At 37.1% G+C, this 27,248-nt stretch overlaps 1 protein-coding gene across 1 annotated transcript in view; it reads right to left on the bottom strand.

Moving 5' to 3' along the window:
- Positions 1-1,476: 1,476 nt before the first annotated feature.
- Positions 1,477-27,248, bottom strand: part of METTL16 (methyltransferase 16, RNA N6-adenosine) — a 66,189-nt gene continuing 40,417 nt past the window's right edge. The window contains exons 7-10 of the mRNA XM_039886343.1: positions 25,297-25,366; positions 24,157-24,246; positions 6,762-6,935; positions 1,477-6,636 (exon numbers count right to left, since the gene is read on the bottom strand). Of these exons, the coding sequence (XP_039742277.1) occupies positions 6,013-6,636; positions 6,762-6,935; positions 24,157-24,246; positions 25,297-25,366 (958 nt within the window). The 3' untranslated portion in view covers positions 1,477-6,012. The remainder of the gene's footprint in view (positions 6,637-6,761; positions 6,936-24,156; positions 24,247-25,296; positions 25,367-27,248) is intronic.

Consider the following 27,248-nt stretch of genomic DNA (forward strand, 5'->3'; position numbering starts at 1 on the left):
ATACAGGCAAGAGTTTGGTCCATAATGTCCCATCCAGGGAAAACAAATCTGAATTGAGGATCCTGTCAGATCATCCTGGGAATATCATTTTCCTAGCCAATCTATGGGAGCAGGCCTTGCCCCTCACCCACTGTCCCAGGCTCAACAGTGCTCTCCAGACAGCCTTCTCTTTTGGACAGCAGTGGCAGCACATTTCCCTAGGGGCTGACTGGCGGCTGAAGCCAGCCAAGTCCCCCAGCTGAGAATTTCCTGGCTCTGGTTTCTAGACTCTTGGACCTCGCTCCCTCAATGGGTCCCGCAGATGGCAGGCAGCCTTTTTTCTCCAGATTTTGAGTTGATTCACCTTACCTGGGGAAGATGACTTGCTGTTTTTCTGACAATTGCTACCTTCTCCGGCAATATTAAAAAGCACAACAGTTTTGTGTTCTGCACGTGAAATATTTAGTGCTATTAAAATATAAAAAATAAAATCCTTCTTCCGTTATTATACAATTAGGTATTGTCTAAGAATCATTACCTAATTATCAGTTATTTTACGTTCATTCTGATCCAACGTGTGCTTGTACCCACCTTTTATTTTGTGGTTTCACTAACTACTTAATTATCTGCACTACAGCCAAATATAAAATTCTATGAAGATTTAGTAGCATAAATGAAGAACTAATTATAGGTAATTTCACCTATTAAATCTTTCTCATTGATCATAGGCTAGAAAATAATATTACCTTAAAGTGCTAACTTGTGAAGCTGGGTAAGAGATGCTTTTTCTATCTTTCCTGTGTTATAAAATTGAAGTCTCCTTCTCCAGAGGTGGGTCAAATGAGCCTGGAAGTCTATTTTCATCCTAAGTGTAGCACTTGTTCCAAATCTTCAGATTCGGTACAAGACCCCAGTCCTGGATCTCTAGACCTGAGTTCAAATTCCATTTCTGTGACTTAACTGAATAATCTCAGGGCAAGTCACTTTAAGTACTCTGAACGCCCATTTCTTTAAGCTATCACATAGGGACAACACATCACTTTGCAGAGTTACTAAATGAGACAATTTACATAGAAGATGTAAACCAATACTGTTCCCTGTTCATCTCCTCAGTACCCAGAAGCTTGGATTTAGCTCTTGGTCAAAAGTAGTAGTCTGTACCGACAATTACATACTTGAGGTCTCGGCCTTTGCACTTGAATTTATTGGTAGATTTTCTGATTAGAAATTGAAAAGTTAAAGAATAAGAAGAGATGAACAAGTTGAGAAGCTTACTCTTTGTTAAGGTACTCTTCCAGGTATTTTAGTACTTCTGTCACTTAACTGCTGCTACAATTCCGGGAAGCAAGAATTCTTCATCTTTTGTATGAGAAAGCCACGGTTTAGTGAAATTGACCTATCCCGTAAGTGGAACTGGAACATAAATCCAGGTCTGATGATTGTGAAGTCTGTGCTCTTTTCTGTTTTCCATTCCTTCAAGGTGGTTGGAAAAGCATCTGAGATTTAAAAATCCTTTGACCTTTTTTTTTGCCCTCTTAAGAACATAATATACAAGCCAATTCTGACAAGATCACCTGCACTTCCTGGTCCATTCCTTCTTATCTCAGTTCCCTGGCTCATAATAAGCAGCAGTGATCCTCTGCTTCCCCGAGGAGAGCCCAGAGTCCCTGATGTTTCTGCTTGAGCTGAGAAAGGCGGATAGACTATACCTCAAAGGGTATTCAGAAGTGGCAAGGCCTTCACTCAGTCACAATATAGTCCCCCAGAGTAAAAGCACAGCCTCCAAAAGGTAGCATTAGCTGTTCCAACCAGCAATTAAAATAATAAACTGCTGTTTTAGTCATTTGGTGAGTCACAGCAGAGTATTTGAATGTCTTTACAGAACAGAATGAGAACTCTGTGGTATGTATGTGAGCCCCATGTAGGGCTTTCTATTGCTATCTTGGCATGAACACCAAGAGACTTGTACTTGGGGGCATTAGAAAGGTTCAAGACCATCAATGCCCTGCTACAGGAAGCAGAAGCCAATTCAGTCTACTAGTAAGCTTCTTCTGGGATGTACTGGGGTTACAGCCCATTCAGCAAACCTAATCTTCCAAGTTCCAACTTTCTTAATAAAAAGGGTCCTTTTCCTAGGGGAACCTCCTGGATGGCTATAAAACTGCTGTACCTTTGAGACTTCCTACTCCCAGAGGGTTCCTTAGTTTTCCAAAATGGACTTTCTTATGTGCAGATCTGTTGGGTGGCCCACTTGTCACATCTGATCTTGTGTCATAAAAATAAAGGTAGATGGAACTTCTCCTTGAGCCCACACAGACCCCAAGGTTAGTACTATACATGTTCTACACATGAACACCCCTTGTGGGAAAGAAAGCCCAGATAATCTATGTAATGTATATAACACAGAACCAACTGTGCCAACTTTTGATGTAAACAACACATCATATGCATGCTAATCAGCCAGTCAGATAAACTCAAACAAGAATTAAAAGACAAACATTGAAAACAATTTTTTTCTTAGAGCTCTCTAAGTTATTCTTCCTAGAACATAAGGCTTTTTAAAAGTTACTGTTTAAGATTACTAGACATCCTCTTCCAGTACCCCAATTAACTAGATAGCAATAAAAAGTTGATCCACAGAACTGACCCAACCTGGATATATTTTAGAGTAGCAAGACAGATGGAAATAAAAGAAAAAATAGTCAACTGGGATCATAAAGAAACATTAAAAGGTTGAAAGATTATGCCTAGATAAAAAGATCATAGGAGAGTGGATTTTTTTCTTCTTCCTACTTTTATTTTTCAAATTTTATTTATGTGAAAATGTACTTATTTACATAAAAATATTTATCTGGGTAGCAACCGGAAATTTCAAGAAAATACCAAGGACAAGTTTATCTATTGCCCAGTGCAGTTAAGGCGCTTGATAAAAGGGCCAAAGGTGCCCCCATGTGGCTACAGAGGAAAATGCTGTGGTTTAAGTAAGATGGGAGGGGCTATTGCCTTAATCATTTAAGAGGCCTCGGGTTTTCCACACCTTGCAGTTTTATTACATGTCAGAGCTTAGAAGTTGGTGTGCTCATGTGGTAAGCTTTGACTTCTATCAAGAGAAGAGGTTTCGTGGTTTAAAAAATATATAATAAAGTTTTAAGTAATCGACACGAACCCTTAAAATTAGCTGAAACTCTATTGTGGAGACGGCCAACCCTGCTAGGACATGCAGCCACGCTCTGGTAAGTAAACAGTCAGGCAAGGATGTGGGGTGAGGGAACCCAACTGTTGGAAGCAAAGCAGATTCCAAAGAACAAAAGCAGCTTTAGTTCCCCTTGGAAAACAAGTTCAGCTTCTGTTTCTACTTTAGTTATCAGGAAATCAGAAGCCAATGCCAGGGACCAGAATAGAATTTAAGATAATACCACAAAGATTTAATTCCATACTAATCTATCAACATGAACTTGACCTCCAGACATTTAAAGCAAACATCATTCAACATTATGATACATGAGTCAATAACCTATTTCTTTAAAGAAAAAAATTTATTTTCCCTTATACCAGAGGTATGTGCTATCACACATGACATAATTATAAAGTATATGCATAAGAATTTTTAGATGTCTTTTAAAAATGTTTTCAATGTTCTCTCATTAGTTAGCAATAAACTATTCTTCTCAGAGAAGGAAATGAAGACATTCAAATGCAAAGAAGGCACTCACAGCTCTATAGTGGAAGCTTCACTTGTCACATACTTTTCAAACTCTAAGAGCATTAACTTAAAACACCTTTTATAAAATCTCCTCCATGACACCAAGCCTTAAAGCTGGGGCACTGAAACATATAGACACATCTTTTGTGCCTCCAGTTACACAGCACATCCTGTGGGAATTTCTCTACTAGACTTAAACAAAGGCTAATACTGTGCCTAAAATACATTTTGAACAGGCAAGGAATATAAAGAAATACACTGCTGTTATAATGTGGAAAAATACTTATATGTTAAATTTAAAAAAAACATAATATAAAACTGAATATACAGCATGAATAAACCACTCAATCACACACCCCGATCTATAGACAGACAGACGAGAAGAAAATACTAAATTACCAGTAGTGGTTGTATTCCAGAAGGTTGAGACTAGGGGTGACTCTGTTGCTGTTTTCTAATTTCACTTTTCCAAATCTTTAATGAGTACTTGCTACTCTTTTCTAATGAAACAAACAAGCAAACAATAAATACTTATTGACCACTTATCAAATGAATAGTTGCCACCTAACTCAATTATCCTAAAATTCTATCAAGAAAGAAACTATGTTTGGGTCTGAAACATGATTGAAACATATTATCCGAGGTAAGTACAGCAGGACAGTGTGAGTGGGTACAGAAGGAAGAATTAGACCAGAGGAATTCAAGGCTATGGGTTGAATCCTGGCTCTGTGTGACCCTAGGCATTGGTTTCCTCATCCTGTCAAATGAGAGGCTGGACTAGAATAGTAGTTCCTAATCCTCAATTGGTTTTACCCACCATTCTAAGTCAGGGACCTTTCTCTCCAGGAAAAACAAAACAAAACAAAACAAAACAAAACAAAACAAAACACATATGCTCCCAGAGCTTTTGAAAACAACCCAGGAGGTTTATGGATTCTCTAGCGGTTCACTGACCAGGTTAAAAACACTGATTGGTTAATATGTTATCTTCTGCAGCTCTGTCTCCACTGCCACAGGGAGGTATAATACAGTCCTATTTTTGTTTCCTTTATCTTTGCTGAAGGCCTGATCTAGCTGCTGCCAAAATATGCCAAGGTCATCGGTATTCTGCTCTAACCAATAGCTACCTTTCAAAAGTGTGGCTAATTACTGAGCCTGTTTTCTTTGCAGATATCAAGTAGCTGGTATCATACTCAAAAATTTCAGTCTAAATAGAACCCTAGGCTGCTGGTATAAAATCAGGCTGTGAAAGTCAAGCACAGCAGAGGGTAACTGAAATACCAAAAAAGACTCCTTTTCTAGAGGCATTCCTGCTGAAGCCCGACATTCCAATTAGAAACATGTTTTAAAAACATGATTATCCTGGCCTTGAGAATTCTCCTAAGCTAACAGGTAAGTAAGTACAGAGAAGATTACAAAAGAAACCCAAAAATGCAATCTTGCTCTATTTCTTATTTCTATCATCATTTACTCATTGAAAGCCAAGACAATATTTTCCCCGATCCCAGGATTTAAACAGGATTTACAGTTTTCAATTTTGACCACCCTTATATTAAAAACAAAACAAAGCTCCACTTCAAATGTCGTACACTAGTAAAACTGCTACACTACTTTCAACAGGTTGGAGATAGGGGTATGGCTTCATTCTGTTGTGTCTCAGTCATATCTGGGAGTTTTACTTACCTAATTGTTTCTGAAATAAGCAACATCAAAACAGACCTGAGTCAGGAATGTGATGTTTCCAGGAGCTCCCCACATCAGCCCTTCTGGCATCACTAAACTTTCTCTCTTTGACTCTCCCACCACCTATCATCAGGCCAAATCTTTTCTCAAGACTGACAAAGGGGTAATCAGTCATATGAACCCAGAGAAAGTCTTTGTCTTCGAGGTGACTCTAGACGAGGGTACACGGTCTATGTGCCCTGGTGTACTGTCTCCATTTGGGGGCTGAGAAAGTCACCTTTCCTCAAAAAGCAACTGTGAATGACAAAAAGCATGATGCTGTGTATAGTTCTGACTCAAACCAGATTCCAAAAATAATCCTTTTGGCCTCAGAGAAGCAGTCTAAAGCTAAGGTGATCACTTTATAAGTCAAGTTTAAAACCTTTGACTTTTCTGATGGCTTTTTGTTGATGATGATAACAATTCTTCCTCCTGAACTACCATACTACAATGCCCTGTAACTTAATAGGGGGAAGGTGTTTAAAAGTGGATTGTTTCTGTTTTTAAGGTAATTCTTAATAACGCTACCAATAAGCCCATGGTGAAATTCCTCTTGCCACTCCACAGCAAGTTTATAGAACTTTCCCAACTGTGCAAGAAGTTTGGAGTTAACTAGCAACGAGCCTGAAAATTTGGTTCCGTATATAAGTACAAAGCTGGTTCATCAAATCCCTGTTCTGGCCTTCAACCCAGTGCATTTCAACTAAGGCATCATCTACCTCCTTCTTAACGTTTATCAAACACTTGAACAGGTAATGTCCAGCCACTCCTCGGAGATGGTCCCCTTTTTCAGACACTGGATTGCTGAACTGCTCAGAAGCCTCTTGGTCCTGGGCTCCATTGCTAGAACTTTTACAACTTTCCAAAACCTCCATCTCTCCCTTTTCCTCACTCCTTTCATCCTCCATGGCTTCTGGGTTTTCTTCCTGGGAAAGCAAATCCTGGTTTGGGCCACGGCCCTCCACAGTGGCAGACTCGCCTTCCTGTAGAGCAGGCCCACACAGGGCACTCTCCTGGGGGCCCTGGGCCAAATCTGGGCTACTGCCACACTCTTTGGGAGTGAACTTTTTGTCTTCCAAGGCTTGGATGACATCCTCAGGGGCTCGGGGAACTTCTCTCAACTGTCTCACTCGTTCTCTTTTCTTTCTTCTTAAGTGAATCCAGGAGTTTTCTATGGCTGTTAGAAAAAGGCTAACTTCTTCCTTTCCACAGGGAACTCGTTTATGCTGGACCTATTTGAAGAAAAATCAGAATTTTATAGGAAATCACTCTTTCACTTTCAAAACTCCTTTGAAAAAGGACAAGAAAAGAAAAAAAGATTATTTTAAGTACTTCTTCAATGTGCTTAACCAGGTACCTTCAGATCAGTGAGAATTTTTTCAATCCATGTCGTCACAACTACTATGCCTTCCACTGCCTCAGAGCCCAAAGGCAATGCTTTAAGGGTTAATTCTTTCATCACAGACTCCAACACTACAAATGTAATGGGTTTCCTTGGCTTCTCTAATTTTCTTCGCTTACTTGGTGGTGACTGAAAGAAAAACAAAGCATAGAAGAGGGGAAAGTTATTCAAATAATTAAACTGCATGCATTATAATGAACTCAGCTAGGGAAATTTCCATGCTACCAATTAATTGCACAAAAACACAAAGACCTTTCTTTGCATGTTTATTTTTATTAAAACAACCCTGGAAAATAGGTTTGTCATCTTCCCACTATACAGAAGGAAAAAATTAAGATACAGCGAGGCTATATAACCAGCTCAAGGTCACACAGCTAGTAACTACCATGCTTCCGATGTTCTGGCTATAGTATGCAACTCCTCCTTAATTAACCTGTTGTGCGCCAGACAGGCTTGTTTAATTATTTCCTTCACAGCATCTCAAAGACTCTAGGGACAATATGTTCTTTTCTATAAAGAACTGCATAGCTTAAAATCATCAACTTGCAATCTGAGTTTATACTTGCTGAGGCTTGAAAGAAAGCAGCTGGTGAGCCACAGCTTGTGAGATCACATGCTAGGAATGACCAGGCACTAAGATAACATGGGCAGAAGAGAAGGGCTGCTGAATCTTGCTTGTGAGAGCCAAGCTAGTGCCTGCTTAAGCACTGCCTCTCAGCTGGGGAGAGGGGACACCAGTATCAATGAGAACACTGTATCTGAAAGCTGGTTCCATATAATTCAAGACTATCATCTTTCTTTTTATTTCAAGCTTAGAAAGTGAATTATATTCTACCCACTAGAGGGACTCAAGTTCCATTTTAAAAACCAAATGACACTGCTGTATTTAAAATTTCTTTAAAAACTTACTACATTTTTTAATGACTCTTAGCTAAGATCAGATATATTATGAACACTTTAAGAGACAGACTTGCATTTGTTGACAAAATTTATTAAAACTTTTAAAAAATTAAGATAATTCTAAGGTCAGGGTCAAAATGAGCAAGTAAGGATTATAAGGAGAAAGTTTAAAAAGAGAAATATCTAGTTAGCTTTGAAAATCTTTTCCTACAAAAAGAAGTGCTTCTGTTAACTCCAATTCTACCTGAAAACAGTGATAGAGAACATGCATAGACACATAGTATATGGTCCAATTACTGGGTGAGGCCTTATAAGAATTAAACAGCAACCCCACATCCCATACATGTATGACAAAATAGCCAGTTTATCCTATGCTAGAAAACTTTTAGATGATATTTCTAAGAAACAATCTACATTTTCTCTTTATATCAGATACAAACTAATAAAAAATAAAAATTAAAGAACATTAGAAAACAAGCTTAGATGAAAAGGACCAAAAAAAAAGCATGTGTGCATGAATAAGAACCTGCTCTTGAGAAATGAATAGTAGATTCTAAGTCCTGATTCTGAACTTGTTCAATTAATGTTTCAGACAAGATGAGACAAATTCAAATTGACATTAAGATAGTAGTATTGCTATTTACTCAATCACCCGGCATAAGAAACATAATTTCTACAATCTGCTGAGAGCCTAACACTTTGCACTAAGGAGATTAAAATATGATTATTAAGCTGGGGAGAAATAAAGATGGTGGTGTGTAGGAGAAAGAAAGATGGCAGCGCAAGAATCAGATTCCCCATTCTATTTCCCAACATCCAAGGCTGTTACCATGGAGAGGTCACTGTAACAAGGCAATTCCTGACAGCTCTCCCAGTACTCCAAAGGTCATCTACAAATATGGTAAAAGAACAGTGCCTCGTATCTCTTCTGACAGAGGCACTAATCATCTGTGCTCACAAATTCCTACCAGCAAAGTGAAGATATTGCCGTGTTTCTCATTTGTCTTGCTAGAGCCAGCCTGCAATATTCTTTATCCAAAAGTAAGAACAGACCCTTCATCATTTCTAGAACTTAAAGGAGAGAAATGCATCCTCACCAAACCTAACAGGAGTTCTATCAAGGATCCACTTTCCAAGTTCTGAAGGAGTCAGAAACAACAAAATAGACAATTTATTGCCCTGATCCAGGACTAAAATGAAAACTTGTCTGTCTCATATATGGCTCTTTTTCCTTGCATCCTGGGCCCAGTTTCCCATATACAATAATTGACAAATCTGGATACACACATACACATAAATATTCTCAGAATTGTTTGTTTTACTATAATATAGAAACTAGGCACTCAAGAGACAGATACTGCATTAAATTCTCAAGCAAAGTTTTTAAATGATTAAAGATTAACTTAAGCCTGGCTTATAGTAATCATACCTCTCTCCCTCATATTTGTACTGAAAGTTCTTAGCAGGCAGGGCCAGATAAAATACAGGAGCAGGTCTTAAGAAATTAATCGTTAAATTCAACTCCACAGGTCCCTGGTAGTAGGTAATTTTATCCCCTGCCACAACGCTAGTAAATAGAAGCTCTGCTTTTCTCCAAATGAGATGATCTTATTCTGCTAATATGCTTATAATCTCAAACCACAAATGTTTTAAATGAAGAGTGCTACACTCAAACTGTCATAATCTAGTTTAGCAGGCAAGACAACATACATAATTCATCATTTTAAAGTATAATGAAAAAAAAAATCAGTCCTTTACAATGGTTAATTCAGTTTAATGCAAAGAACCAGAAGGTAAATTTACAACTTTTGAATTAGAAGATGCACTAATGTTACTCAACTGAAATTACAATTCAAAAGAAATTTGGAGGGGAGCTATAAATCCCATAGGGGATACGCATTTTGTATCTTTGGAACTGCAAGGCTTCGATGAATAATAATCAATAGGGAGGAACTTCAAGTGTTATAGTTTGTTGTATTGCTAAAAATACATTAGATTGAACCCACAAATTGGACAAAAATAGTTCTTAAATTTTAAAATATGCTTTACCTATAAGGCTGTCTATAACTTTCTTACATTCTCACTCTTTAATTTTAAGAACTCAGTGGTGCAATCAGTCAAGAAGCTTCAAATTAAGTGGAACCTGACACAAACCTGTGTAGCAACTCCCGTCCTGCCAAAGCTCTAATGTTAACTACAGCTAAGGCAAAAACTCCCAATGAAGCCATGAACTGCATGAAATCATTAAGTTCTCCCTAGTAACTTCAGGAAAAGAAGGGAGTCATTCACTAGAGAACTGCTGAGCATGAAGCCACAGACTTCTTGCTTTGACAAAGTAGCATCTAGAATGGTCTTGAGGGGAAAGAGTGCTCTTGGTCATTGCACTGAGATCTTCCCTGCTTTACCACATTCTGAATGGCTACTGTCCCAGGTCCTCCAGGAATAAGTAGAATGCCTGTAGGCTGTTATTCAGCACAGGCTATCATCATTCAGAGAAAGAGCCAAGGGGCCAACACTGACACCTGGATGGAATATAGACAGGAGGTGAGCTGGGAAAGACTACAGACTATCTCACCAGCTGTGTCTTATTCAAACATGGATAACCTCTGCTGCCATGAAGTGAACGGAATATTTTGTTGTTTAAGGGTGTAGCTTTCTTATTAACAGTCCAGTGTGCATTGCTACTGTTATTTTACTCTGACAGGTTACTGTGTAAAATGTCCTGATCATCCCCAGGATATAGGTAAAAACTGTAAAATGTAAAAAAGGGGAAGAAAAGTTCATGTAGAATGCTACCTATCTAAAAAGGGGGTAGGGGGAGTGATGTCAGAAACATGGTGGAGTGAGAGATGTCCCCAGATCTCTCCCCTTAAACAACAATAAGCGGAACATCTAAAACTCAACAAAAGACACCCAAACTGCACACTAGCACATCTGAGCGTAGGATCTGCGCATAAGAGCTACCACAGGTCAGAACCCCAGGTGTTAGGCGGTGGACTGAGAGAAATAAAGAATTTGCCTCTCGCAGATGGAGCTCCCTACAGGAGGAGGGGGAGGGGAGAAGGTGCGGTGAATTCCCTGAACAGCCGTGCCTGGGAGAGCTGTGAGCTCCATGTAGCTGACGGCACAGAAACACAAGTTGATTTTTACCAGCCACGGTTGCAAAACCGAGGCTGAGCCGCAGCCCCCAACTCCCAACCCAGAGGGCCCCTCCTCCCATATCCTCCAAGACCGAACACAGCAGAGCCCCAAGGGAATCTAAGCAAACACTAAGGAAACTGTCGCTAACACTGACAGGGACTGAGACTGAGGGTAGCGAGTGTGATTAAACAGCTATAAGGAAAAAAAAGACATTATTAACATTTTATATAAAGCAGGGATCCAAGAGGCTTAGACACCACCTTCTGGAAACCAAAAGAAAAATGCCTTCCTTTGGAACAGCCTAGAGAGACCTTTATATAATAAATTTTTCTGGGGAAAAAAGCAGGATACACTTCCATTAATGTCCAGGAGGAGAAATAGTTCATTAAACACCATGAACAACCAAGATGACAAAGCATCTCAGAAAGAAAGAGAAAATTTCCAGAAAATAAGCGTACAGACATAGAAATATGCAACTTAAATGGCAAAGAATTCAGAATGGTACTTCTAAAAAAACTGAGTGAGATCCGAAATGAATCATATCAACAATTTCAGGAATTGAAAAACAAACTAGACGAGCAGAATGAGTTCTTTAGCAAGGAGATTGAAACCCTCAGAAAAACCCAGAACAGAACTTCTGGAGATAAAGAACACACTGCAAGAGTTGAAAAATGAAATAGCAAGCTTGGGAAATACAGTTGACTAAATGGAGGAAAGGATCAGTAATATTGAAGACAGAAATCTAGATATAAATCAGAAGGGAGAGAAACCGAAGAATGAAAAATAATGAAAGAGAAATACAAGAACTAACTGATACCATCAGGAGAGGAAACACAAGAATAATGGACATTCTCAAAGGAGCAGAGATTCGAAAGCATTTTCAGACAAATAGTTGATGAGAATTTCCCAAATCTAAGGAATGACCTGGAGCTTGGAATTCAAGAAATCAGTAGAATACCCAATTATCTCAACCCAAAAAGGCCTTCACCAAGACACATCGTATTAAAATTATCAAAAATCAACAACAAAGACAGAATTCTCCGGGAAGCCAGGGAAAAGAAGACAGTAACCTATAAAGGAAAACCCATTAGATTATCATCAGACTTCTCAGCACAAATCTTACAAGCAAGAAAGGAGTGGAATCAAATATTCAAACTATTAAATGAAAGGAACTACCAGCCAAGAATAATGTATCCAGCTAAACTCTCCTTTAGATATGATGGAGAAATAAAGACCTTTCCAAACATACAAAAATTGAGGGAATTCTCCACTACGAGGCCTGTATTACAGGAAATACTAAAAAAGGTCAGCTCACCTAAAACAAAATGACAAAAAAATATACATAATTAGGAGTAAGCTGACTATTAGGATGATAGAAGCAGAGGAGTGCAACCCTTACAAAGAACAGGGCATTATAAGCTGAAACAATAAGAAGAGATTTGCTATAGCAAGATAGTAATGAACGTTCAGCATACATAGGGACAAACTGAGATAACAATGACTGAAAAGGGGAGGATTCAAAGATCCAAATTTGCAAAGGGGAATAGAGATAAGGCAAGTGCATAAGAAAATGGACGACTGTATATATATAACTATCTTTTACATATTTGTAATGGTAACCACACGCCAGAGATTCAGAAGTATATAACATAAAACAAGAAGAACCAGAGGGAAAATATACAGAAGCCAACCAAAATAAAGAAAACAGAAACACAAGGACCAGGAAGCAATGGAAACACCGAGCTACCAGAAAGCAAAAGATAAAATGGCTATAAGAAGTCCTCATATTTCAATAATCACTCTAAATGTAAATGGACTGAACTCACCAATAAAAAGGAACAGTTGCAAAGTGGATCAAAAAACAAAAGTAAACCATATGCTGCCTCCAGGAGACACATCTCAGTTCCAAAGACAGATACAGACTCAAAGTGAAAGGGTAGAAAATGATATTTCAAGCAAATGGCATTCAGAGAAAAGTGGGAGTCGCAGTACTAATGTCGGATGAAACAGACTTCAAAATAAAAAAGGTAAAGAAAGATACTGAGGGACACTTCATAATGATAAAGGGAATCATGCACCAAGAAGACATAACACTTATTAATATTTATGCTCCCAATCAGGGAGCCCTGAAATATATAAAGCAATTACTAACAGAACTGAAGGGAGAAACAGACTAAAACACTATCATAGTAGGGGACCTAAATAGCCCACTGTCAGATATGGACAGATCATCCAAACAGAAAATCAATAAGGAAATAACATCCTTAAATGACACATTAGACCAACTGGACATAACTGACATTTATAGAACCTTTCATCCCAAAACGACTACTTGTACATTCTTCTCTAGTGCACATGGAACATTCTCAAGGATTGACCACATACTGGGACACAGAGATAGCTTCAACAAATATAAGACGGTTGAAATCATACCAACCATATTCTCTGACCATAATGCTTTGAAACTAGAGATTAACTGCAAAAAGAAATCAGGAAAAACCACAAATACACGGAGATCAAACAACATGCTACTGAAGAATAACTAGGTCAGGGAAGAAATAAAAAGAGAGATCAAGAGATACATAGAAACGAATGATAATGATAGTACAACATATCAAAACTTTTGGGACACGGCAAAAGCGGTGTTAAGAGGAAAGTTCCTATCATTATAGGCCTATCTCCAAAAACAAGAACAAGCTCAAATAAACAACCTAACACTTCATCTTAAAAAACTAGAAAAGGAAGAAAACCTGAAGCCTAAATTCAGCAAAAGGAAAGAAATAATCAAAATTAGAGCAGAAATAAATGAAATTGAAAACAAAAATAATAATAATAAATGCAACAAAGAGCTGGTTCTTTGAGAAGTTTAATAAAATTGACAAACCCCTGGCTAGACTCACTAAAGAAAAAAGAGAAAGGACACAAATAAACAAAATCAGGGATGAAAGAGGGGAAATTACAACAGACCCCTCAGAAATACAAAGGATCATACAAGAATACTATGAAAAAGTATATAACACCAAATTTAATAACCTAGAAGAAATAGACCAGTACTTAGAAAAATACAACCTTCTTAGACTGAATCAAGAAGAACTGGAAAATCTAAATAGACCTATCAGCAATATGGAAATTGAAACAATCATCAAAAACCTACCAAAAAGTTGAAGTCCAAAATCACATGGCTTCACCAGTGAATTCTACCAAACGTTCAAAGAAGATTTAATACCTATTCCCTTTAAACTCTTCCAAAAAATCAAAGAGGAGGCAATACTTCTTAACTCATTTTATGAGGCCAATATTACCCTGACACCAAAACCTGATAAAGACTATACAAAAAAAGAAAACTACAGACTAATGTAAAAATCCTAAATAAGATACTAGTGAACCGAATACAGCAACATGTTAAAAAGGATATATACCATGATCAAGTAGGCTTGATCATCCCAGGGGCTCAGGGATGGGTCAACATCTGCAAATCTAATGTGATATACCACATAAACAAATTAAGAATCATATAATCATAGCAATAGATGCAGAAAAAGCCTTCGATAAGTTACAGCATCCATTTATGATCAAAACACTTAACGAAATTGGTATAGAAGGAAAGTACCTTATCATAATAAAGGCCATCTATAACGAATTCTCGGCCAACATTATACTTAAGGGTGAAAAACTAAAAACCTTCCCTTTAAGATCAGGAACAAGGCAAGGCACTATCGCCACTCTTATTCAATATAACATTGGAGGTCCTAACAAGTGCAATCATGCAAGAGAAAGATATAAAAGGCATCCAAATAGGAAACGAAGACATTAAACTGTCAATATTTGCAGATGACATGATTCTCTATATAGAAAATCCTAAGGACTCCACAAGAACACTACTCAAAACAATAAGCAAATACAGTAAAGTCTCTGAACACAAAGTCAATGTTCAAAAATCCATAGCATTCCTATACTCTAATAATGAAGTGTCAGAAAAAGAAATGGAAAAAATAATTACTTTTGCAATTCCGACAAAAAGAATAAAATGCCTAAGAATAAATCTAATGAAACATGTGAAGGGCCTATATAATGAAAGCTATAAGACCCAATTAAAATAAATCAAAGAAGATACAAAAAAATGGAAAGATATTCCGTGTTCTTGGATTGGAAGAATCAACATAATTAAAATGACCATATTACCTAAGGTATTATACAGATTTAATGCAATCCCCATCACAATCCCATCGGCATTTTTAAAGAAACAGAAAAAAACTCATCAGATTTGTGTGGAAGCACAAAAGACCCTGAATGGCCAAAGCAATCCTGAGAAAAAATAACGAAGCTAGAGGCATCACTCTGTCCTACTTCAAATTATACTACAAAGCGATAATAATCAAAATGGAATGATATTGGCAGAAAAACAGATTCATGGACGAGTAGAAGAAAATTGAGAGTTTGGAAATAAACCCATATTTATATGGGCAAATAATTTTCAACAAAAGAGCCAAAAACAAACAGTGGAGAAAGGAAAACCTCTTCAATAAAAGGTGCTAGGAAAACTGGAAAGTCACCTGCAAAATAATGAAACTAGACTGTTGTCTATTACCACACACCAAAAATTAACTCAAAATAGATTAATGACCTGAATATAAGACCTGAAACAATAAAATGATAGAAGAAAACATAGGAACTAAACTCAAGGACCTTGGACTCAAAGAAGATTTTATGAATTTGACCTCAAAGGCAAGGGGAGTAAAAGCAAAAACAAATGAATGGGACTACATCAAACTAAAAAGCTTCTGCACAGCAAAAGAAATTGTCAACAAGGTAAAGAGACAACCATCTGAATGGGAAAATATATTTGCAAGCAATGCCTCAAATAAGGGCCTAATCTCCAAAATATACCAAGAACTCAAAAGACTCAATAACAACAAAAAAAAACAAATGATCCAATCAAAAAATGGGCAGAGGACCTGAACAGACACTTCTCCCTAGAGGACATACAAATAGCCAACAAATATATGAAAAGATGCTCACCAACACTAACTATTAGGGAAATACAAATCAAAACCACAATGAGATACCTCAAACCTGTTAGAATTGCACATGGAAGCAACCGAAGTGTCCTATGATAGATGATTGGTTAAAGAAGCTGTGGTACATATATACAATGGAATATTACTCAGCCATAAAAAGAGATGAAATACTGCCATTTGCGACATCATGAATGGACTTCGAGATAATCATGCTAAGCAAAATAAGTCAGATAGAAAAAGTTGAAAATCACATGATATCACTTATATGTGGGATATAAACCTAAAAGCAACAAATGAACAGGACAAACAAACAGAGGCTCATGGACATGGACAACAGACTAGTGGTTACCAGAGGGTGGGAGAAGGGAGGAGGTAGATGGAGTAAAAGGGGTCAAATATGTGGTGACAGAAAGAAATCTAACTATGGGAGGTGAATAGACAGTGTAAATATATATATGCCTTACTGTTAAAATGTACAGCTGAAACATTGGATTTTGTTAATCAATGCCACCATAAAAAATAAATTAAAATAAATAAGTTAATTAAACCCTTACTTTGCTGCAAATAAGTAAATAAAATTCTTAAAAAAATAAAATTAAAAGGGGTTGGAGGTTGAGGGGCTGGAAGAAAGAGGTGAAGAGTTAAAGTACAAATTAGTAGTTGATAGACAGTCACTGGGATAAGGAACACAGCATAGGGAATTCAGTTAACATTAATGTAATGCCTATGTGTAGAGCCAGAGGGAAGATAGAGGTATGGGGGGATCGTTTCATAAATGATAGAAATGTCTTATCAATGTATTGTATACTTAAACTAATAAAATTTAAAAAATAAAAAAAGGAGGGTGATTATAACTCTACGGGTGTATTTCCTTATATTAAAAATACAATGGAAGGATAAATTATAAAATCATTTAAATAGTAACCTAGGGAGCAGTGAGGGATTAGGGTGAATGAGACAAGAGAAAGAAGCTAGCCTTCTGACTATACCTTTTTTGTTTGAGATTTGATACTGAAACCATGTAAATATATTTTACAATTACAAAACAAAATTAAATAATACAAAAAAGGCAATCCCTAAAAATAATTGCAAATGACCTTAAAACCTATCATGAGATTGTCCCCAAGGACAAAAGAAATGAAAAATATAGCTATTTTCAGAAATCTTTTTGTTGACAGTAATGTTCATTTTGAGACTTATAGCATATTGTGGATCAAAACAAATGAGTAATTATGTTAGTATGGTTGATGATTGCAATTTCTGATAAGGAATTTTTGAATGGTAGATATAGATGGACAACTGATGTTGGGTAGAAACAATAAAAAGTATCAACATGAACTTAGAATGAACTTCATCTTTAAAAGGAAAATAATAATAATTCCTAGCTCTACCCACTGAAAAAGGCTAAAAACAATGATCAACCCAATAATGACCAATGTAGTTCCCATATAAATACCTCTAAACACCATTTCCCACTAAAATAAAGCAGAGGTCCTTGGAGAAACGGTTGATTGCAGAAAAAAATATGAGCCAGGAACAACTTGTAATATTAGAAAGCAAGGAAGCTACGAAAGACTGTAACAGTCTTCATAAGAAGACTGAGGAGTCAACCTGAATAAATCCTTCAAGGCCAAAGATCGACCAATAAAGATAATAAGTGTAATATATTAAGAAATATTGAAAGTGTAAATCCATGAGTTCAGGATACTCGAAAAACAAAAGCTAAACCATTCTCTTTGGTCATTTTTGGGAGATAGGGAACCATCAACTCATCATTCTTAAAACTGAAATATAAAGCAATATAATCAAGCATTTATCCTGCCTTTACCAGATGAACTGTTGAGTAACCAAATAATTGATATCAGGAAGTTTCTCTTTATAAAAAGTACTTCAGCTAATAATGAATGATAGAACTGAAATATCAATATTTTGCAATTCTAAATTAATGGATTTAGGCAATGATTATCAATGATTGCTCACATTACAAAAAGACACAAGCAAACATTATGTGCCTCCTGATGGAAGTGTAGCATACACCACCTAGAAAGTAGTCTTGCCCCTCTCCATCCATTCCCCAAAATCAAGCCTGTATCTGATCAAGACTCTGGATCTAACTACCAATTACTGGAAAAACAGGGCCTGAGGAACCTGTTACCACCACAAAGATGCACTCAGAAAAGTCCAGGTGTGAAAAATCTATAGGATAAATATCCTAGTTTCTTCAACAAATTACAAAGGAAGGAGAGAGGGGAAGAAGAAGAAGAGGCAGGGAGAAATAGGGAGGCACTATAGAGTAAAAGTAAACGTAAAAGCATATTAACGTCCTGTGATGACAGAAATGTTCATTATCTGTGCTGGCTGAGATGGTAGCTTCTAGCCCCACGTGGCTACTGAACAGTTGAAATACAGCTATTTAGACTGAGATAATAAAATTTTAATTTTAGTTTTAATCAATTTTAAGAGTCACATGTGCTAGCGGCCAGAATATTGGACAGCAAAGATCAAGAGATATGAAGGCATCATCACCATAGGAACTAGAATCCACTAAAATATTTTCTCTCTGAGGAGTGGGATAGTGTAAAGAAGTTGAGATGGGGCCAATTTGCTTTTATCATAAATTCTCTTGTACTGCTTGTTGTACAACTTTCTGTATGTATTATTTAGGCATAAATTAAAATTTAATTTAAAAAAAGAAACTACTCTTTGAGTATGTGAAACACAGTCAAAATTATTAACAGTAGTTATCTCTGGGTGGTGAAATTTATGGTAATTTTATTCCTTAAAAAATTATCCATATTTTATAAAATATTTACCATAAGGAAACATCAAAAAAAGCTAAAACTTTTTTAAAAAATAGTGCCTTAAACTTAATCCCCTCTTCTCCAATGAAGGAAGGTAGAAAAAAGGTATACTGGTTCAGTAAATATTAAGTGCCAACTACCATGTACTGCTCAAAAATTTTGTGGGATAAATGAAAAAATATATGATTCGTGCCCTCTGGGAACTTCCAAATTAATGGATAAATCAAGATGTCTGTGGTATAAACATTCGAAATAAGCTATGTGAGTTTTAAAAGCAATTTTAACAAAATTCCAAATTCCAAAAAAGAATTCCTTTAGGAATTAAAAATAATTATAAGCTGAAATCAAAATGTTCTGATAAATAATAATAGAATAAATGTAAGACCAGCCAATCTAGCACTGTATTTAATTCTGAAAGCTGCATTTCGGAAATAGAAAGGTAAAAGTAAATAAAAAAACAGAAATACTGAATTAACCAATTTTTACAATTTATAAAATAAATCTTATTTGTCATACTTTGTAGCAATAGCAACAGAACCAAATGATAAATATATCTTCTTAGATTGTCAATTTGACCCAATATTTACTCTGATTTTAAAAAATGAAAACACACACATATATATTATGAAATAGAATTTGAATGGACTTTAAAGAGAAAAGAGGAGACTACATGAGCATAGAGTACTTTCTGGGAACTTCTTTATTGTTACCTTGATGCTCAGGGGTTTGTCAATAACTGTTTTCTGCTATAACTGGTACTTCAGTGGAAAATTATGAGAATCACTTTACCACTTCATTTGTTCCTTCATTCTCATTCATTTAACAATTATTATTTGAGGACCAGATGTTACGCTAGGTTGATGCCACATAAAAGATAAAATAATGGGAATATGGACAAAGCACTATAGTGAACACAGGAGAAGGATCCCAATATCAGCTTAAGAAGAGTCAGGGCAAGCTTCACAGGTGGTAACTTGATAGACAAGGAGTTTGATGGTCAGAGAGAAAGAGAGGAATTGCCAGGCAATTTTTAGTTATCTATTGACTATTTGGATATTCTCTTTATGTCAACAACAACAAAAAAGGAATCCCAGAGAGCAGTAGCTCAACATTACTGGAGCATCAAATACAGGGAAGGGTGGGTGAAAAGGAAAGAAATGATGAGAAATTATAACTACAATATGTTTTATTGAGCACTTACATATCAGGCACTGTGTTAAGTATATTTAATCCTCAAAACACTCCTAGGTGGTAGGTACTATTAATACCCTCCACTTTACAGATGAGGAAACTGAAGCTTAGAGAAGTTAAGCAATCTGTTCAACATAAAGATAGGTAGGGGCCAGCTCATAAAAGGCATTTTCTAAACACCATGCAATAGTTTTGATGTTATCCACCATGCCACAGTTAAACAAAATACCAATACAAAATATGCCACAAAGAAGTTTATGGTGAATATAAATGGCTGAAAAAAATAAGTACAAGTCCAGAGCTTTCTATGGGCTGAATGGTTAAGACAGCTTTATGCAGAAATTGGAATTGAGCTGGGCTGTAGTGAAGTGTGAGGAATGGACAAGACAGAGAAAGGACTGTGAGCAAAGGCTGCACAGTCACTGAGAAGTCTATGGAGGCTAATATGGTAGAAGATAGTATAGTCAAGAAAACAGGGAGTGATTACAATGGAAGGGAAAGTCAAAGACAGATATGGGAGACCCAAAAAGCCAAATGAGGAGCCCATTGGCAGTAGGAAGCCACTCAGGAGTTTTTGAGCAGAATGGTTGGTGAGCTTAGGATGAACCCAAAAGACTCTTACACGAGAAGAGAGGCTGTTGGGGATGGCCTATAAGCAAGATGATGAAGGACTATATGAGTAGGTATTACATGGACAGGCTGGAACAAACAGTGGTTCTTTGGAAAGCAGAGTATCATACTGACTAAGAGCACAGGCTATGAAATCAGATTGACCTGAGTTCCAACCTGACTTTTTAGAAGCTCCAGTTTAGTCATTTAGAAAGTGGGGATAATACCGTCTAATTCAGGTTGTCAAGTTTAGATAAAATGACATAATGTGTGTGAAGCATTCAAATAACAAAGGTATATGCAGTGCTTCAAATATACTAAATCTATTAACTTCCTGCTCTCAATGTTGCACCTTAGTACAAGTCCTATATCATTCCTTCTAACATTCAGAAAATACTGAGCACCAAGTACCAGTCAGATATCGACAATTAATTCCTCCTCCATGAAGTCGTCTCTGACAAGCCCATCCTGAACAGCTACCCTTTCTGAACTCCCTAACTCCCAGCCATTCTTGTCCCTTACCATTCATTTCAGTACTTACCTATACACAATTCTGCATCAATACTTCAAGTGTTTTTCTCTCCTATTAAACTAATCATTTGAAGAGATAGTAAATGGTGTCTTATTTCTAGGGTATTATCACATTGAAGATCAGACTTAATAAGAAAAATAACTAAGAACAGGGTCCTTAGCTTTGGTTTTGCTCAAGAGCTCAGCCCTAAACATCTGTTTTGTAGCATAATGTGTAGCTGGTATAGTACTGACTGTCAAACCATTTCTTAACAGTGAATCCTCTCAACAAATAAAACCAATAAATAATACTGCTAAAAGATCAGCTTTGATTAAAATGTGAGGTCTGAGAGTACCAGCATGATGTCTACATGCAACTGTTATCCCCTGGGACACCTACAAGTTACCCTAATCTATCTGGAACTAGTTTGAAAACCTATGGAATAGTAAGTAGAGCACTGACAGGAGATCCCAACTCTGACACTGACAAGGCTACCTAATTAATATGACTTATCCCCTCCATTTGCTCTCCAAAAGGCCCTCTAGTTGTTATTCTGTAGACAGGAAAGTCCCAGGCAATGTCCTGAACACAGGGGAAGAATTTTTTAAAACCAGAGTTCCTAGGCAATGCTCATACCAAGAGTGCACAACTTGCTAGAGCCACATTATTTTTCCTTTTTCCTTTAACAAGTATCAAACTTCTAAAAGCAAAGCTAAAATAATGCCTAGAGCAATTACAAGAGAACCTGGGACAAAGGGGCATTCTAAGTGCCTTGTTAAAATTCTGTAAAGAATAGTCCTTACAAGATGCTTCCTTATATGCATCATCAATCAGAAATGATTGTACAAAAATTCTATCAACATTAGGACTCATCTTTTTGTTGCTTACATAAATCCAGACCAGTAATGGGCTTAGTGTAGGCACTTGAATCAGTGGTGAATTAGAATTTTTCAGCATTCGGCACCAAAAGAAACAAGTCAGTAGGCCTGAGACAAGTGAAAACAGAAGTTGCCATAGTAACTTGCACATTTACCCTAAAAAGGCAGGAATGGGGGTAGGGTGGGGAAGTAGGTCAATATTTCTCTTAACTAGCTCTAGTTCTTGGCTTCTTCTCTTCATCTAAAAGATCATCCTTTTCTCTCCCCACTCCCAACAGAAGCAAGAGGAGGAAAGTCAGGTAACAGTCACCCCTTCGAAAAGCAAGGGGTGGGGAGAGGTCCAGGTAGAGAAAAGGAGAACAGGGAGGACAGCCCACCAAGAGCCTCATGAGTACCCTGGGACTACCCCTGGGAAAACAGTTGTTGGTGAAGAGCACTAGTGCTAAGAAACTGTTGCTGGGTTACCACGAATCAGAAATTGCCATTTTCCCTGTAGTAGTTTAAGTGCATGTAATGGAACACTTGGGAATGCATTATTAACAGCTTTGGATTGGCATAGTGGTGGGGAGGAATGAGTACTCTGGCATGGGATAAATCTGAGGCTCTTAGCAAGAGGCATTCTTTGATGGCTGAAACTATGAACAGGGCTCAAGGATGACCTAAAAGACAGACAGGGAGGGAAGAAGGCTTAGAAGATTCTTTTTTAAAATAAGCTGATTTTGTTAACACAGAAACAAAGTGCCCTTTGATACTTTTATCTGAAATAACCACTAATCCAAGAGGGCAAGGGCAACTCTGGTCTCTGAGATGGTATGGAGAGGGCCAGAGATCATCATCAGCTCTTCTTCCTGCAGTGCCAACAAATGTGGGAAGCAGATTAAACAAAACGCACTTGGAAACAGGGGCACTTCCATATCCGTACAGCTATTAGTGTCTGCACAGGAATAACCTAGGACATTACTAATGATTTTAACCATCTAGTGTGAAAGCCCTGGTATTCTAGATGACAAAAAAAAGTGGGAGGTCAAAAAAGCAGAAACATCTTTTTAACCAGTCAATATTTCAAACTCTAACTTTTACATACCATACAGCATTCATCGTACAGAGGTGGGTCTAGGCTTACATGGGACAGGTCATTCAAACTTGACTGGGAAACTTACTTCAATCCAGTAGCATATCTAGTTGCAGAGTATAGCAAGGACAGGCTCGGTTTCAAATTTGAGCTCATGTACTCAGAAACATCTGCAAATTCTCCCTCTGTACTTCTGCACATGTGTCTACTCCTCTGTCCTAAGAGGAGGGAAAGAGGCTCAAAGACACAGTAACATTTAAGATGACTTTAGAGACCAAGAGTAGCCAAGACCTTGGGAGAGGACCACCAAGAATAAGGACAAGGGATATTATATGGACAAAGACAGGAGATATTGTATGCATAGAGGATTAGAGACCTGAAGAACCAAGTACTAGGCCTCCATCAATACTATGGGCAGAAGAAGCACATGCCATGCAATGGGTGCATAAACTTAAGGCTGGAGGATCCAGGCAACAATAAGTCAATCACTCGTGCAAGAACAAATGCTATTTTATTACTCTCTCTCAGTACAGCCCAGAAAATTTATTCAGTCTCACCAGTTCATAAGCATTTTTTCCTTTACATATAGTAGCACAGAGAGCAAGAAGTTTGTGAAACAAATCATTTTTTAAAATGTTCTATTACAGAAAATTTGAAGCTCAAGCATACACAAAGTAGAGACGAGAAGATAAAGACCTATCATCCAGCTTCAAAACTGATCAATAATCTAGGGCTAATATTAAAGTCAAGATAGGGATTATTCTAGTGAAGAGTTCTAAATGTTACAAAAGCCTGCAACCCAATATGGCCATTTCTATATTGACTCAGGAACCCAAGGAGATAGCTACTCTGGGAAAGCAGCAGTAGCAAAGGAAAATAAACAATTTCCATTTCAATTCTTGAGAAGTGTCCAGCAGAATAATTAAACCCTCAAGTATTTCCACAGAAGTTGTATTACCTGAATATTTAATTCCTAAAAAATACATTTCCAATTCATTTATGTTTGCTAAGCAAGAATCACTATGTTGCCCTGACCCATGAGAAAGGCTCCACATCACCAGAGTCAGCCTTCCAGGACTGTGTCTTGTTTATAATCACTTTCCATTTTGACATAAGCATTTGGGGCAAACTTCAGGAAAACAAGATAGTACAAATTTAGTTCATTTATGACCTATTAAAACTCGCCATTTGCTGGCATTTGGAAAAACAGAAGCAAGATATCTACTTACTGGTACTGTTACATCATCGTAAAAACTCCAAGCTAAAGCCCATCTCATTGTCCGACCTTGACAGAATTCAGTGTAGGTGACTTTAGGAACCTGAAACCAACAACACAGCATCTCACCAAAATGTAGTCATTCTACCAGTGTTTCTGGCTGCTGCCTCATGTTAAATCATGTGTTGGTCTTTCTTTTTATCAGTTAACAAACACTACTATCCAACAACAGTTATGCATAGATGCCTAATAATAAATAGATTATATATAAACAAAGTTGTGGGGTTCCCCACCCCCCCCATAAAACATTAGAGAGAAAATTTATGGTTCTGGCTTGGAAGTGCAAATATATCAAACACCCAAAAAACAGCTCTTCAGAGAATTATTGGTAAAATGATTAATTTTTTTTTTTTAAAAGAAAGCAAGCCACCAAAGTCCAGCTAGACACAGCGATGTAGTCTCTCTTTTATCTATCAGATTTTGGAAAGAAAATTAAACACTACATTGTAACTGTTATAATTTTAATATAGAAAAGGTGTGGTAGAAAAAATAAGATGAGTAGAATGTCAGAAAGTAACCAAAACTTGGTTTCTACCACTGACCCCACATCTGATCTCTTTCTCTGAAAAGTCACCCTGTTCATGCTTACTCAGGCCAAAACACCAGAAACTGGGAGGAGAGACAGGGGTAGTATTTATTTGTCATCTGCTTTTCAAAACAGAAGCAAGGAGCTGATGCACCATAAGGGGAAGCACAGTGGACTGAGGATCATTCTGGTTCTAGCTGTTCTTTGATAACCAGATGTGTGACCTGGAACAAGCCCCCTAACTTATGTAGCCTTGAGTTTCCGCAGTTAAAAGGAGTCAGGTGTGGGATCAGTGATATGCAGATGCCAGGTTTTTTGATTTCTGGTTTCTCTGATATTCTACTTATCCTGTTTTCCCACTCTTTTTTCTGTTATAAGTAATTATCAAAGGAGACCAAATATTTTAACAATTTATAAAAAGTTCCTTTTGTCCTTAAAATTACAAATTAAAAAAATAAATAAATAGAACCAAAAAACCCTCTTAGAGTTTTAAGTTATAAAGGAAAATTCTGTACTCCAACTACCATCGAAAGTAGATACACAAGAACAGTAATGATAAAGGCTTACGCCTTGTATGCGAAGTTCTTCTTTCAGAGGAGCAAGGCTGCATTTCTTTCCTAGCATACAGCTATACCACCTAGGAAAAAACAAAATCAGACAAATAAAATACTGTTTATGTAGATACATTTTTAAATTAAGCATTACTAAAGTGAACAAAATGAGAACAGTAGCAAACAAATACTGAGTTAAGTTATAAGTGACAATAACAAGAATTGTACATGTATTTAGACAAAGAACAAACCCAGCAAAGGAAAACAAGCCAAAAGCAACATAAAAAACAAAAATAAAAACCCACAAAGCCTCTCCAGTGATTCAGGGCTGTTATATATTTAGAAAGGGAGTGAAAGAGAGAGAGGTCTCACCTGTGATACTCAAATACAGGCCATTTAGCCTTAGGACAGAAATTAGTCAATAAATAACAATAAAAACATGTATACTTGAAATGAATATAATGTTGTATGTCGATTATAACTCAACTAAAAAATACAGGTACCATATAACACCCCCTCACCATATTGAGTAATTTAAAAATCTAGCATGAACCTCTATTTTGAAACGCCCCTACCTGCAAATAATTAAGAATATATATTATACTAGAGTTTCAATAGAACATGAAATCAATTTCTTTTATAGTAAATACAAATCGGAATGTGGAGAAAATGGAGTGAACTGGTTAAAACGTAAAAGGACAAAATTTATTTCTTCTGATTATTCTAAAAAGTTTGTAAAGTATAAAATTTATATAACATTTCTCATCAATCTATGAAGGATTAACTACTATGGGAATTGCTTTTCTACCATAAACAAGTAGGAAACTGGGCAAAATATATGAAACAGTTGTTTTTCAGACGTTGGACAACTGCAGTGAAAATCTACAATCTCAGAGAGAAAAACAATGTGTGAGTCCTACAACTGCCAGAGCTTATTGCTTGAAGGAAATTTCCAAGCTGCAATGCAGGGAAAGGAAACTCAAAGGGAGCCTACAATCTTGCTAAATTCATGAGATAGATATTGAGATTCAGAGAGGCCGAGGCAGTAAAGATTTGAATAGCAAAATACAAGAGAAGGAGCTGCACAGAGAGAAAATTCTGGGTATCTGCAGATGAGTTCCTCGGAATATTTTGCAGAATAATGATCTGCACATGTGGGGTGAAACTCAGTGAGACTAGGAAAAGAAATCACATAAAACAGTAAGCTGAACAATCCTGGAGTCCAGAGAGAGCTGGGACTAGTTTGTGTTTCTACTAGTGAGAGCAGAAAGCCCTTGTTAATAAAAGGAATATCTAGTAGAGTTCTGGAAAGAATACTTTGTAATGGGGCTAGAGGCTATTCTATATGTACTCTAATGAAGCTTAAAAGCCAAGATTCAAAAGGATCAAACTGATCACAAGTAACTTAAGCATCAAAACAAAGTCCAACACTCTTTTTAAAGAAATACAATGAAACACAGCACCCCGAAACATAAGATTTGCAATGTCTACCATCTAATAAAAATTTAACAGACATTAAAAGAAGCAAAAAAATGACTCACAACCAGAATTAAAAAATCAATCATTAGGAGTTCCAGTCAAGATGGTGGAGTAGGTAAATGCTGTGCTTGCCTCCTCTCACTATATAAAAATTACAACTAAACTACAGAACAACCATCACTGGGAGTCACCTGAAGTCTAGCTGGAAAGAAGTCCTACAATGGGGGACACATAGAAAAGGTTACCTTGAGACTGGTAGAAGGGGCAGAGACGCGAAACAAGCTAGTCCGGCACTCATGTGTGGCAGTTGAGAATCGGAAGAAATATCTCAGTTACGGAGATCTCCCTGGAAAAACAAGGAGTCCTGATCCCACATTGGGTTCCCTAGCCCAGGGGTCCAGTGCCAGAAAGAGAAGTCCCCACTTCTGGCTGTGAAAACCAGCAGAGATTGTACTGAGTGAAATGAAGAGCCTCTGGAATCACAAACAT

The sequence above is a fragment of the Pteropus medius genome, unplaced genomic scaffold, assembly GCF_902729225.1.
Source record: "Pteropus medius unplaced genomic scaffold, Ma_sr-lr_union100, whole genome shotgun sequence".
Taxonomy (NCBI): Eukaryota; Metazoa; Chordata; class Mammalia; order Chiroptera; family Pteropodidae; genus Pteropus; species Pteropus medius.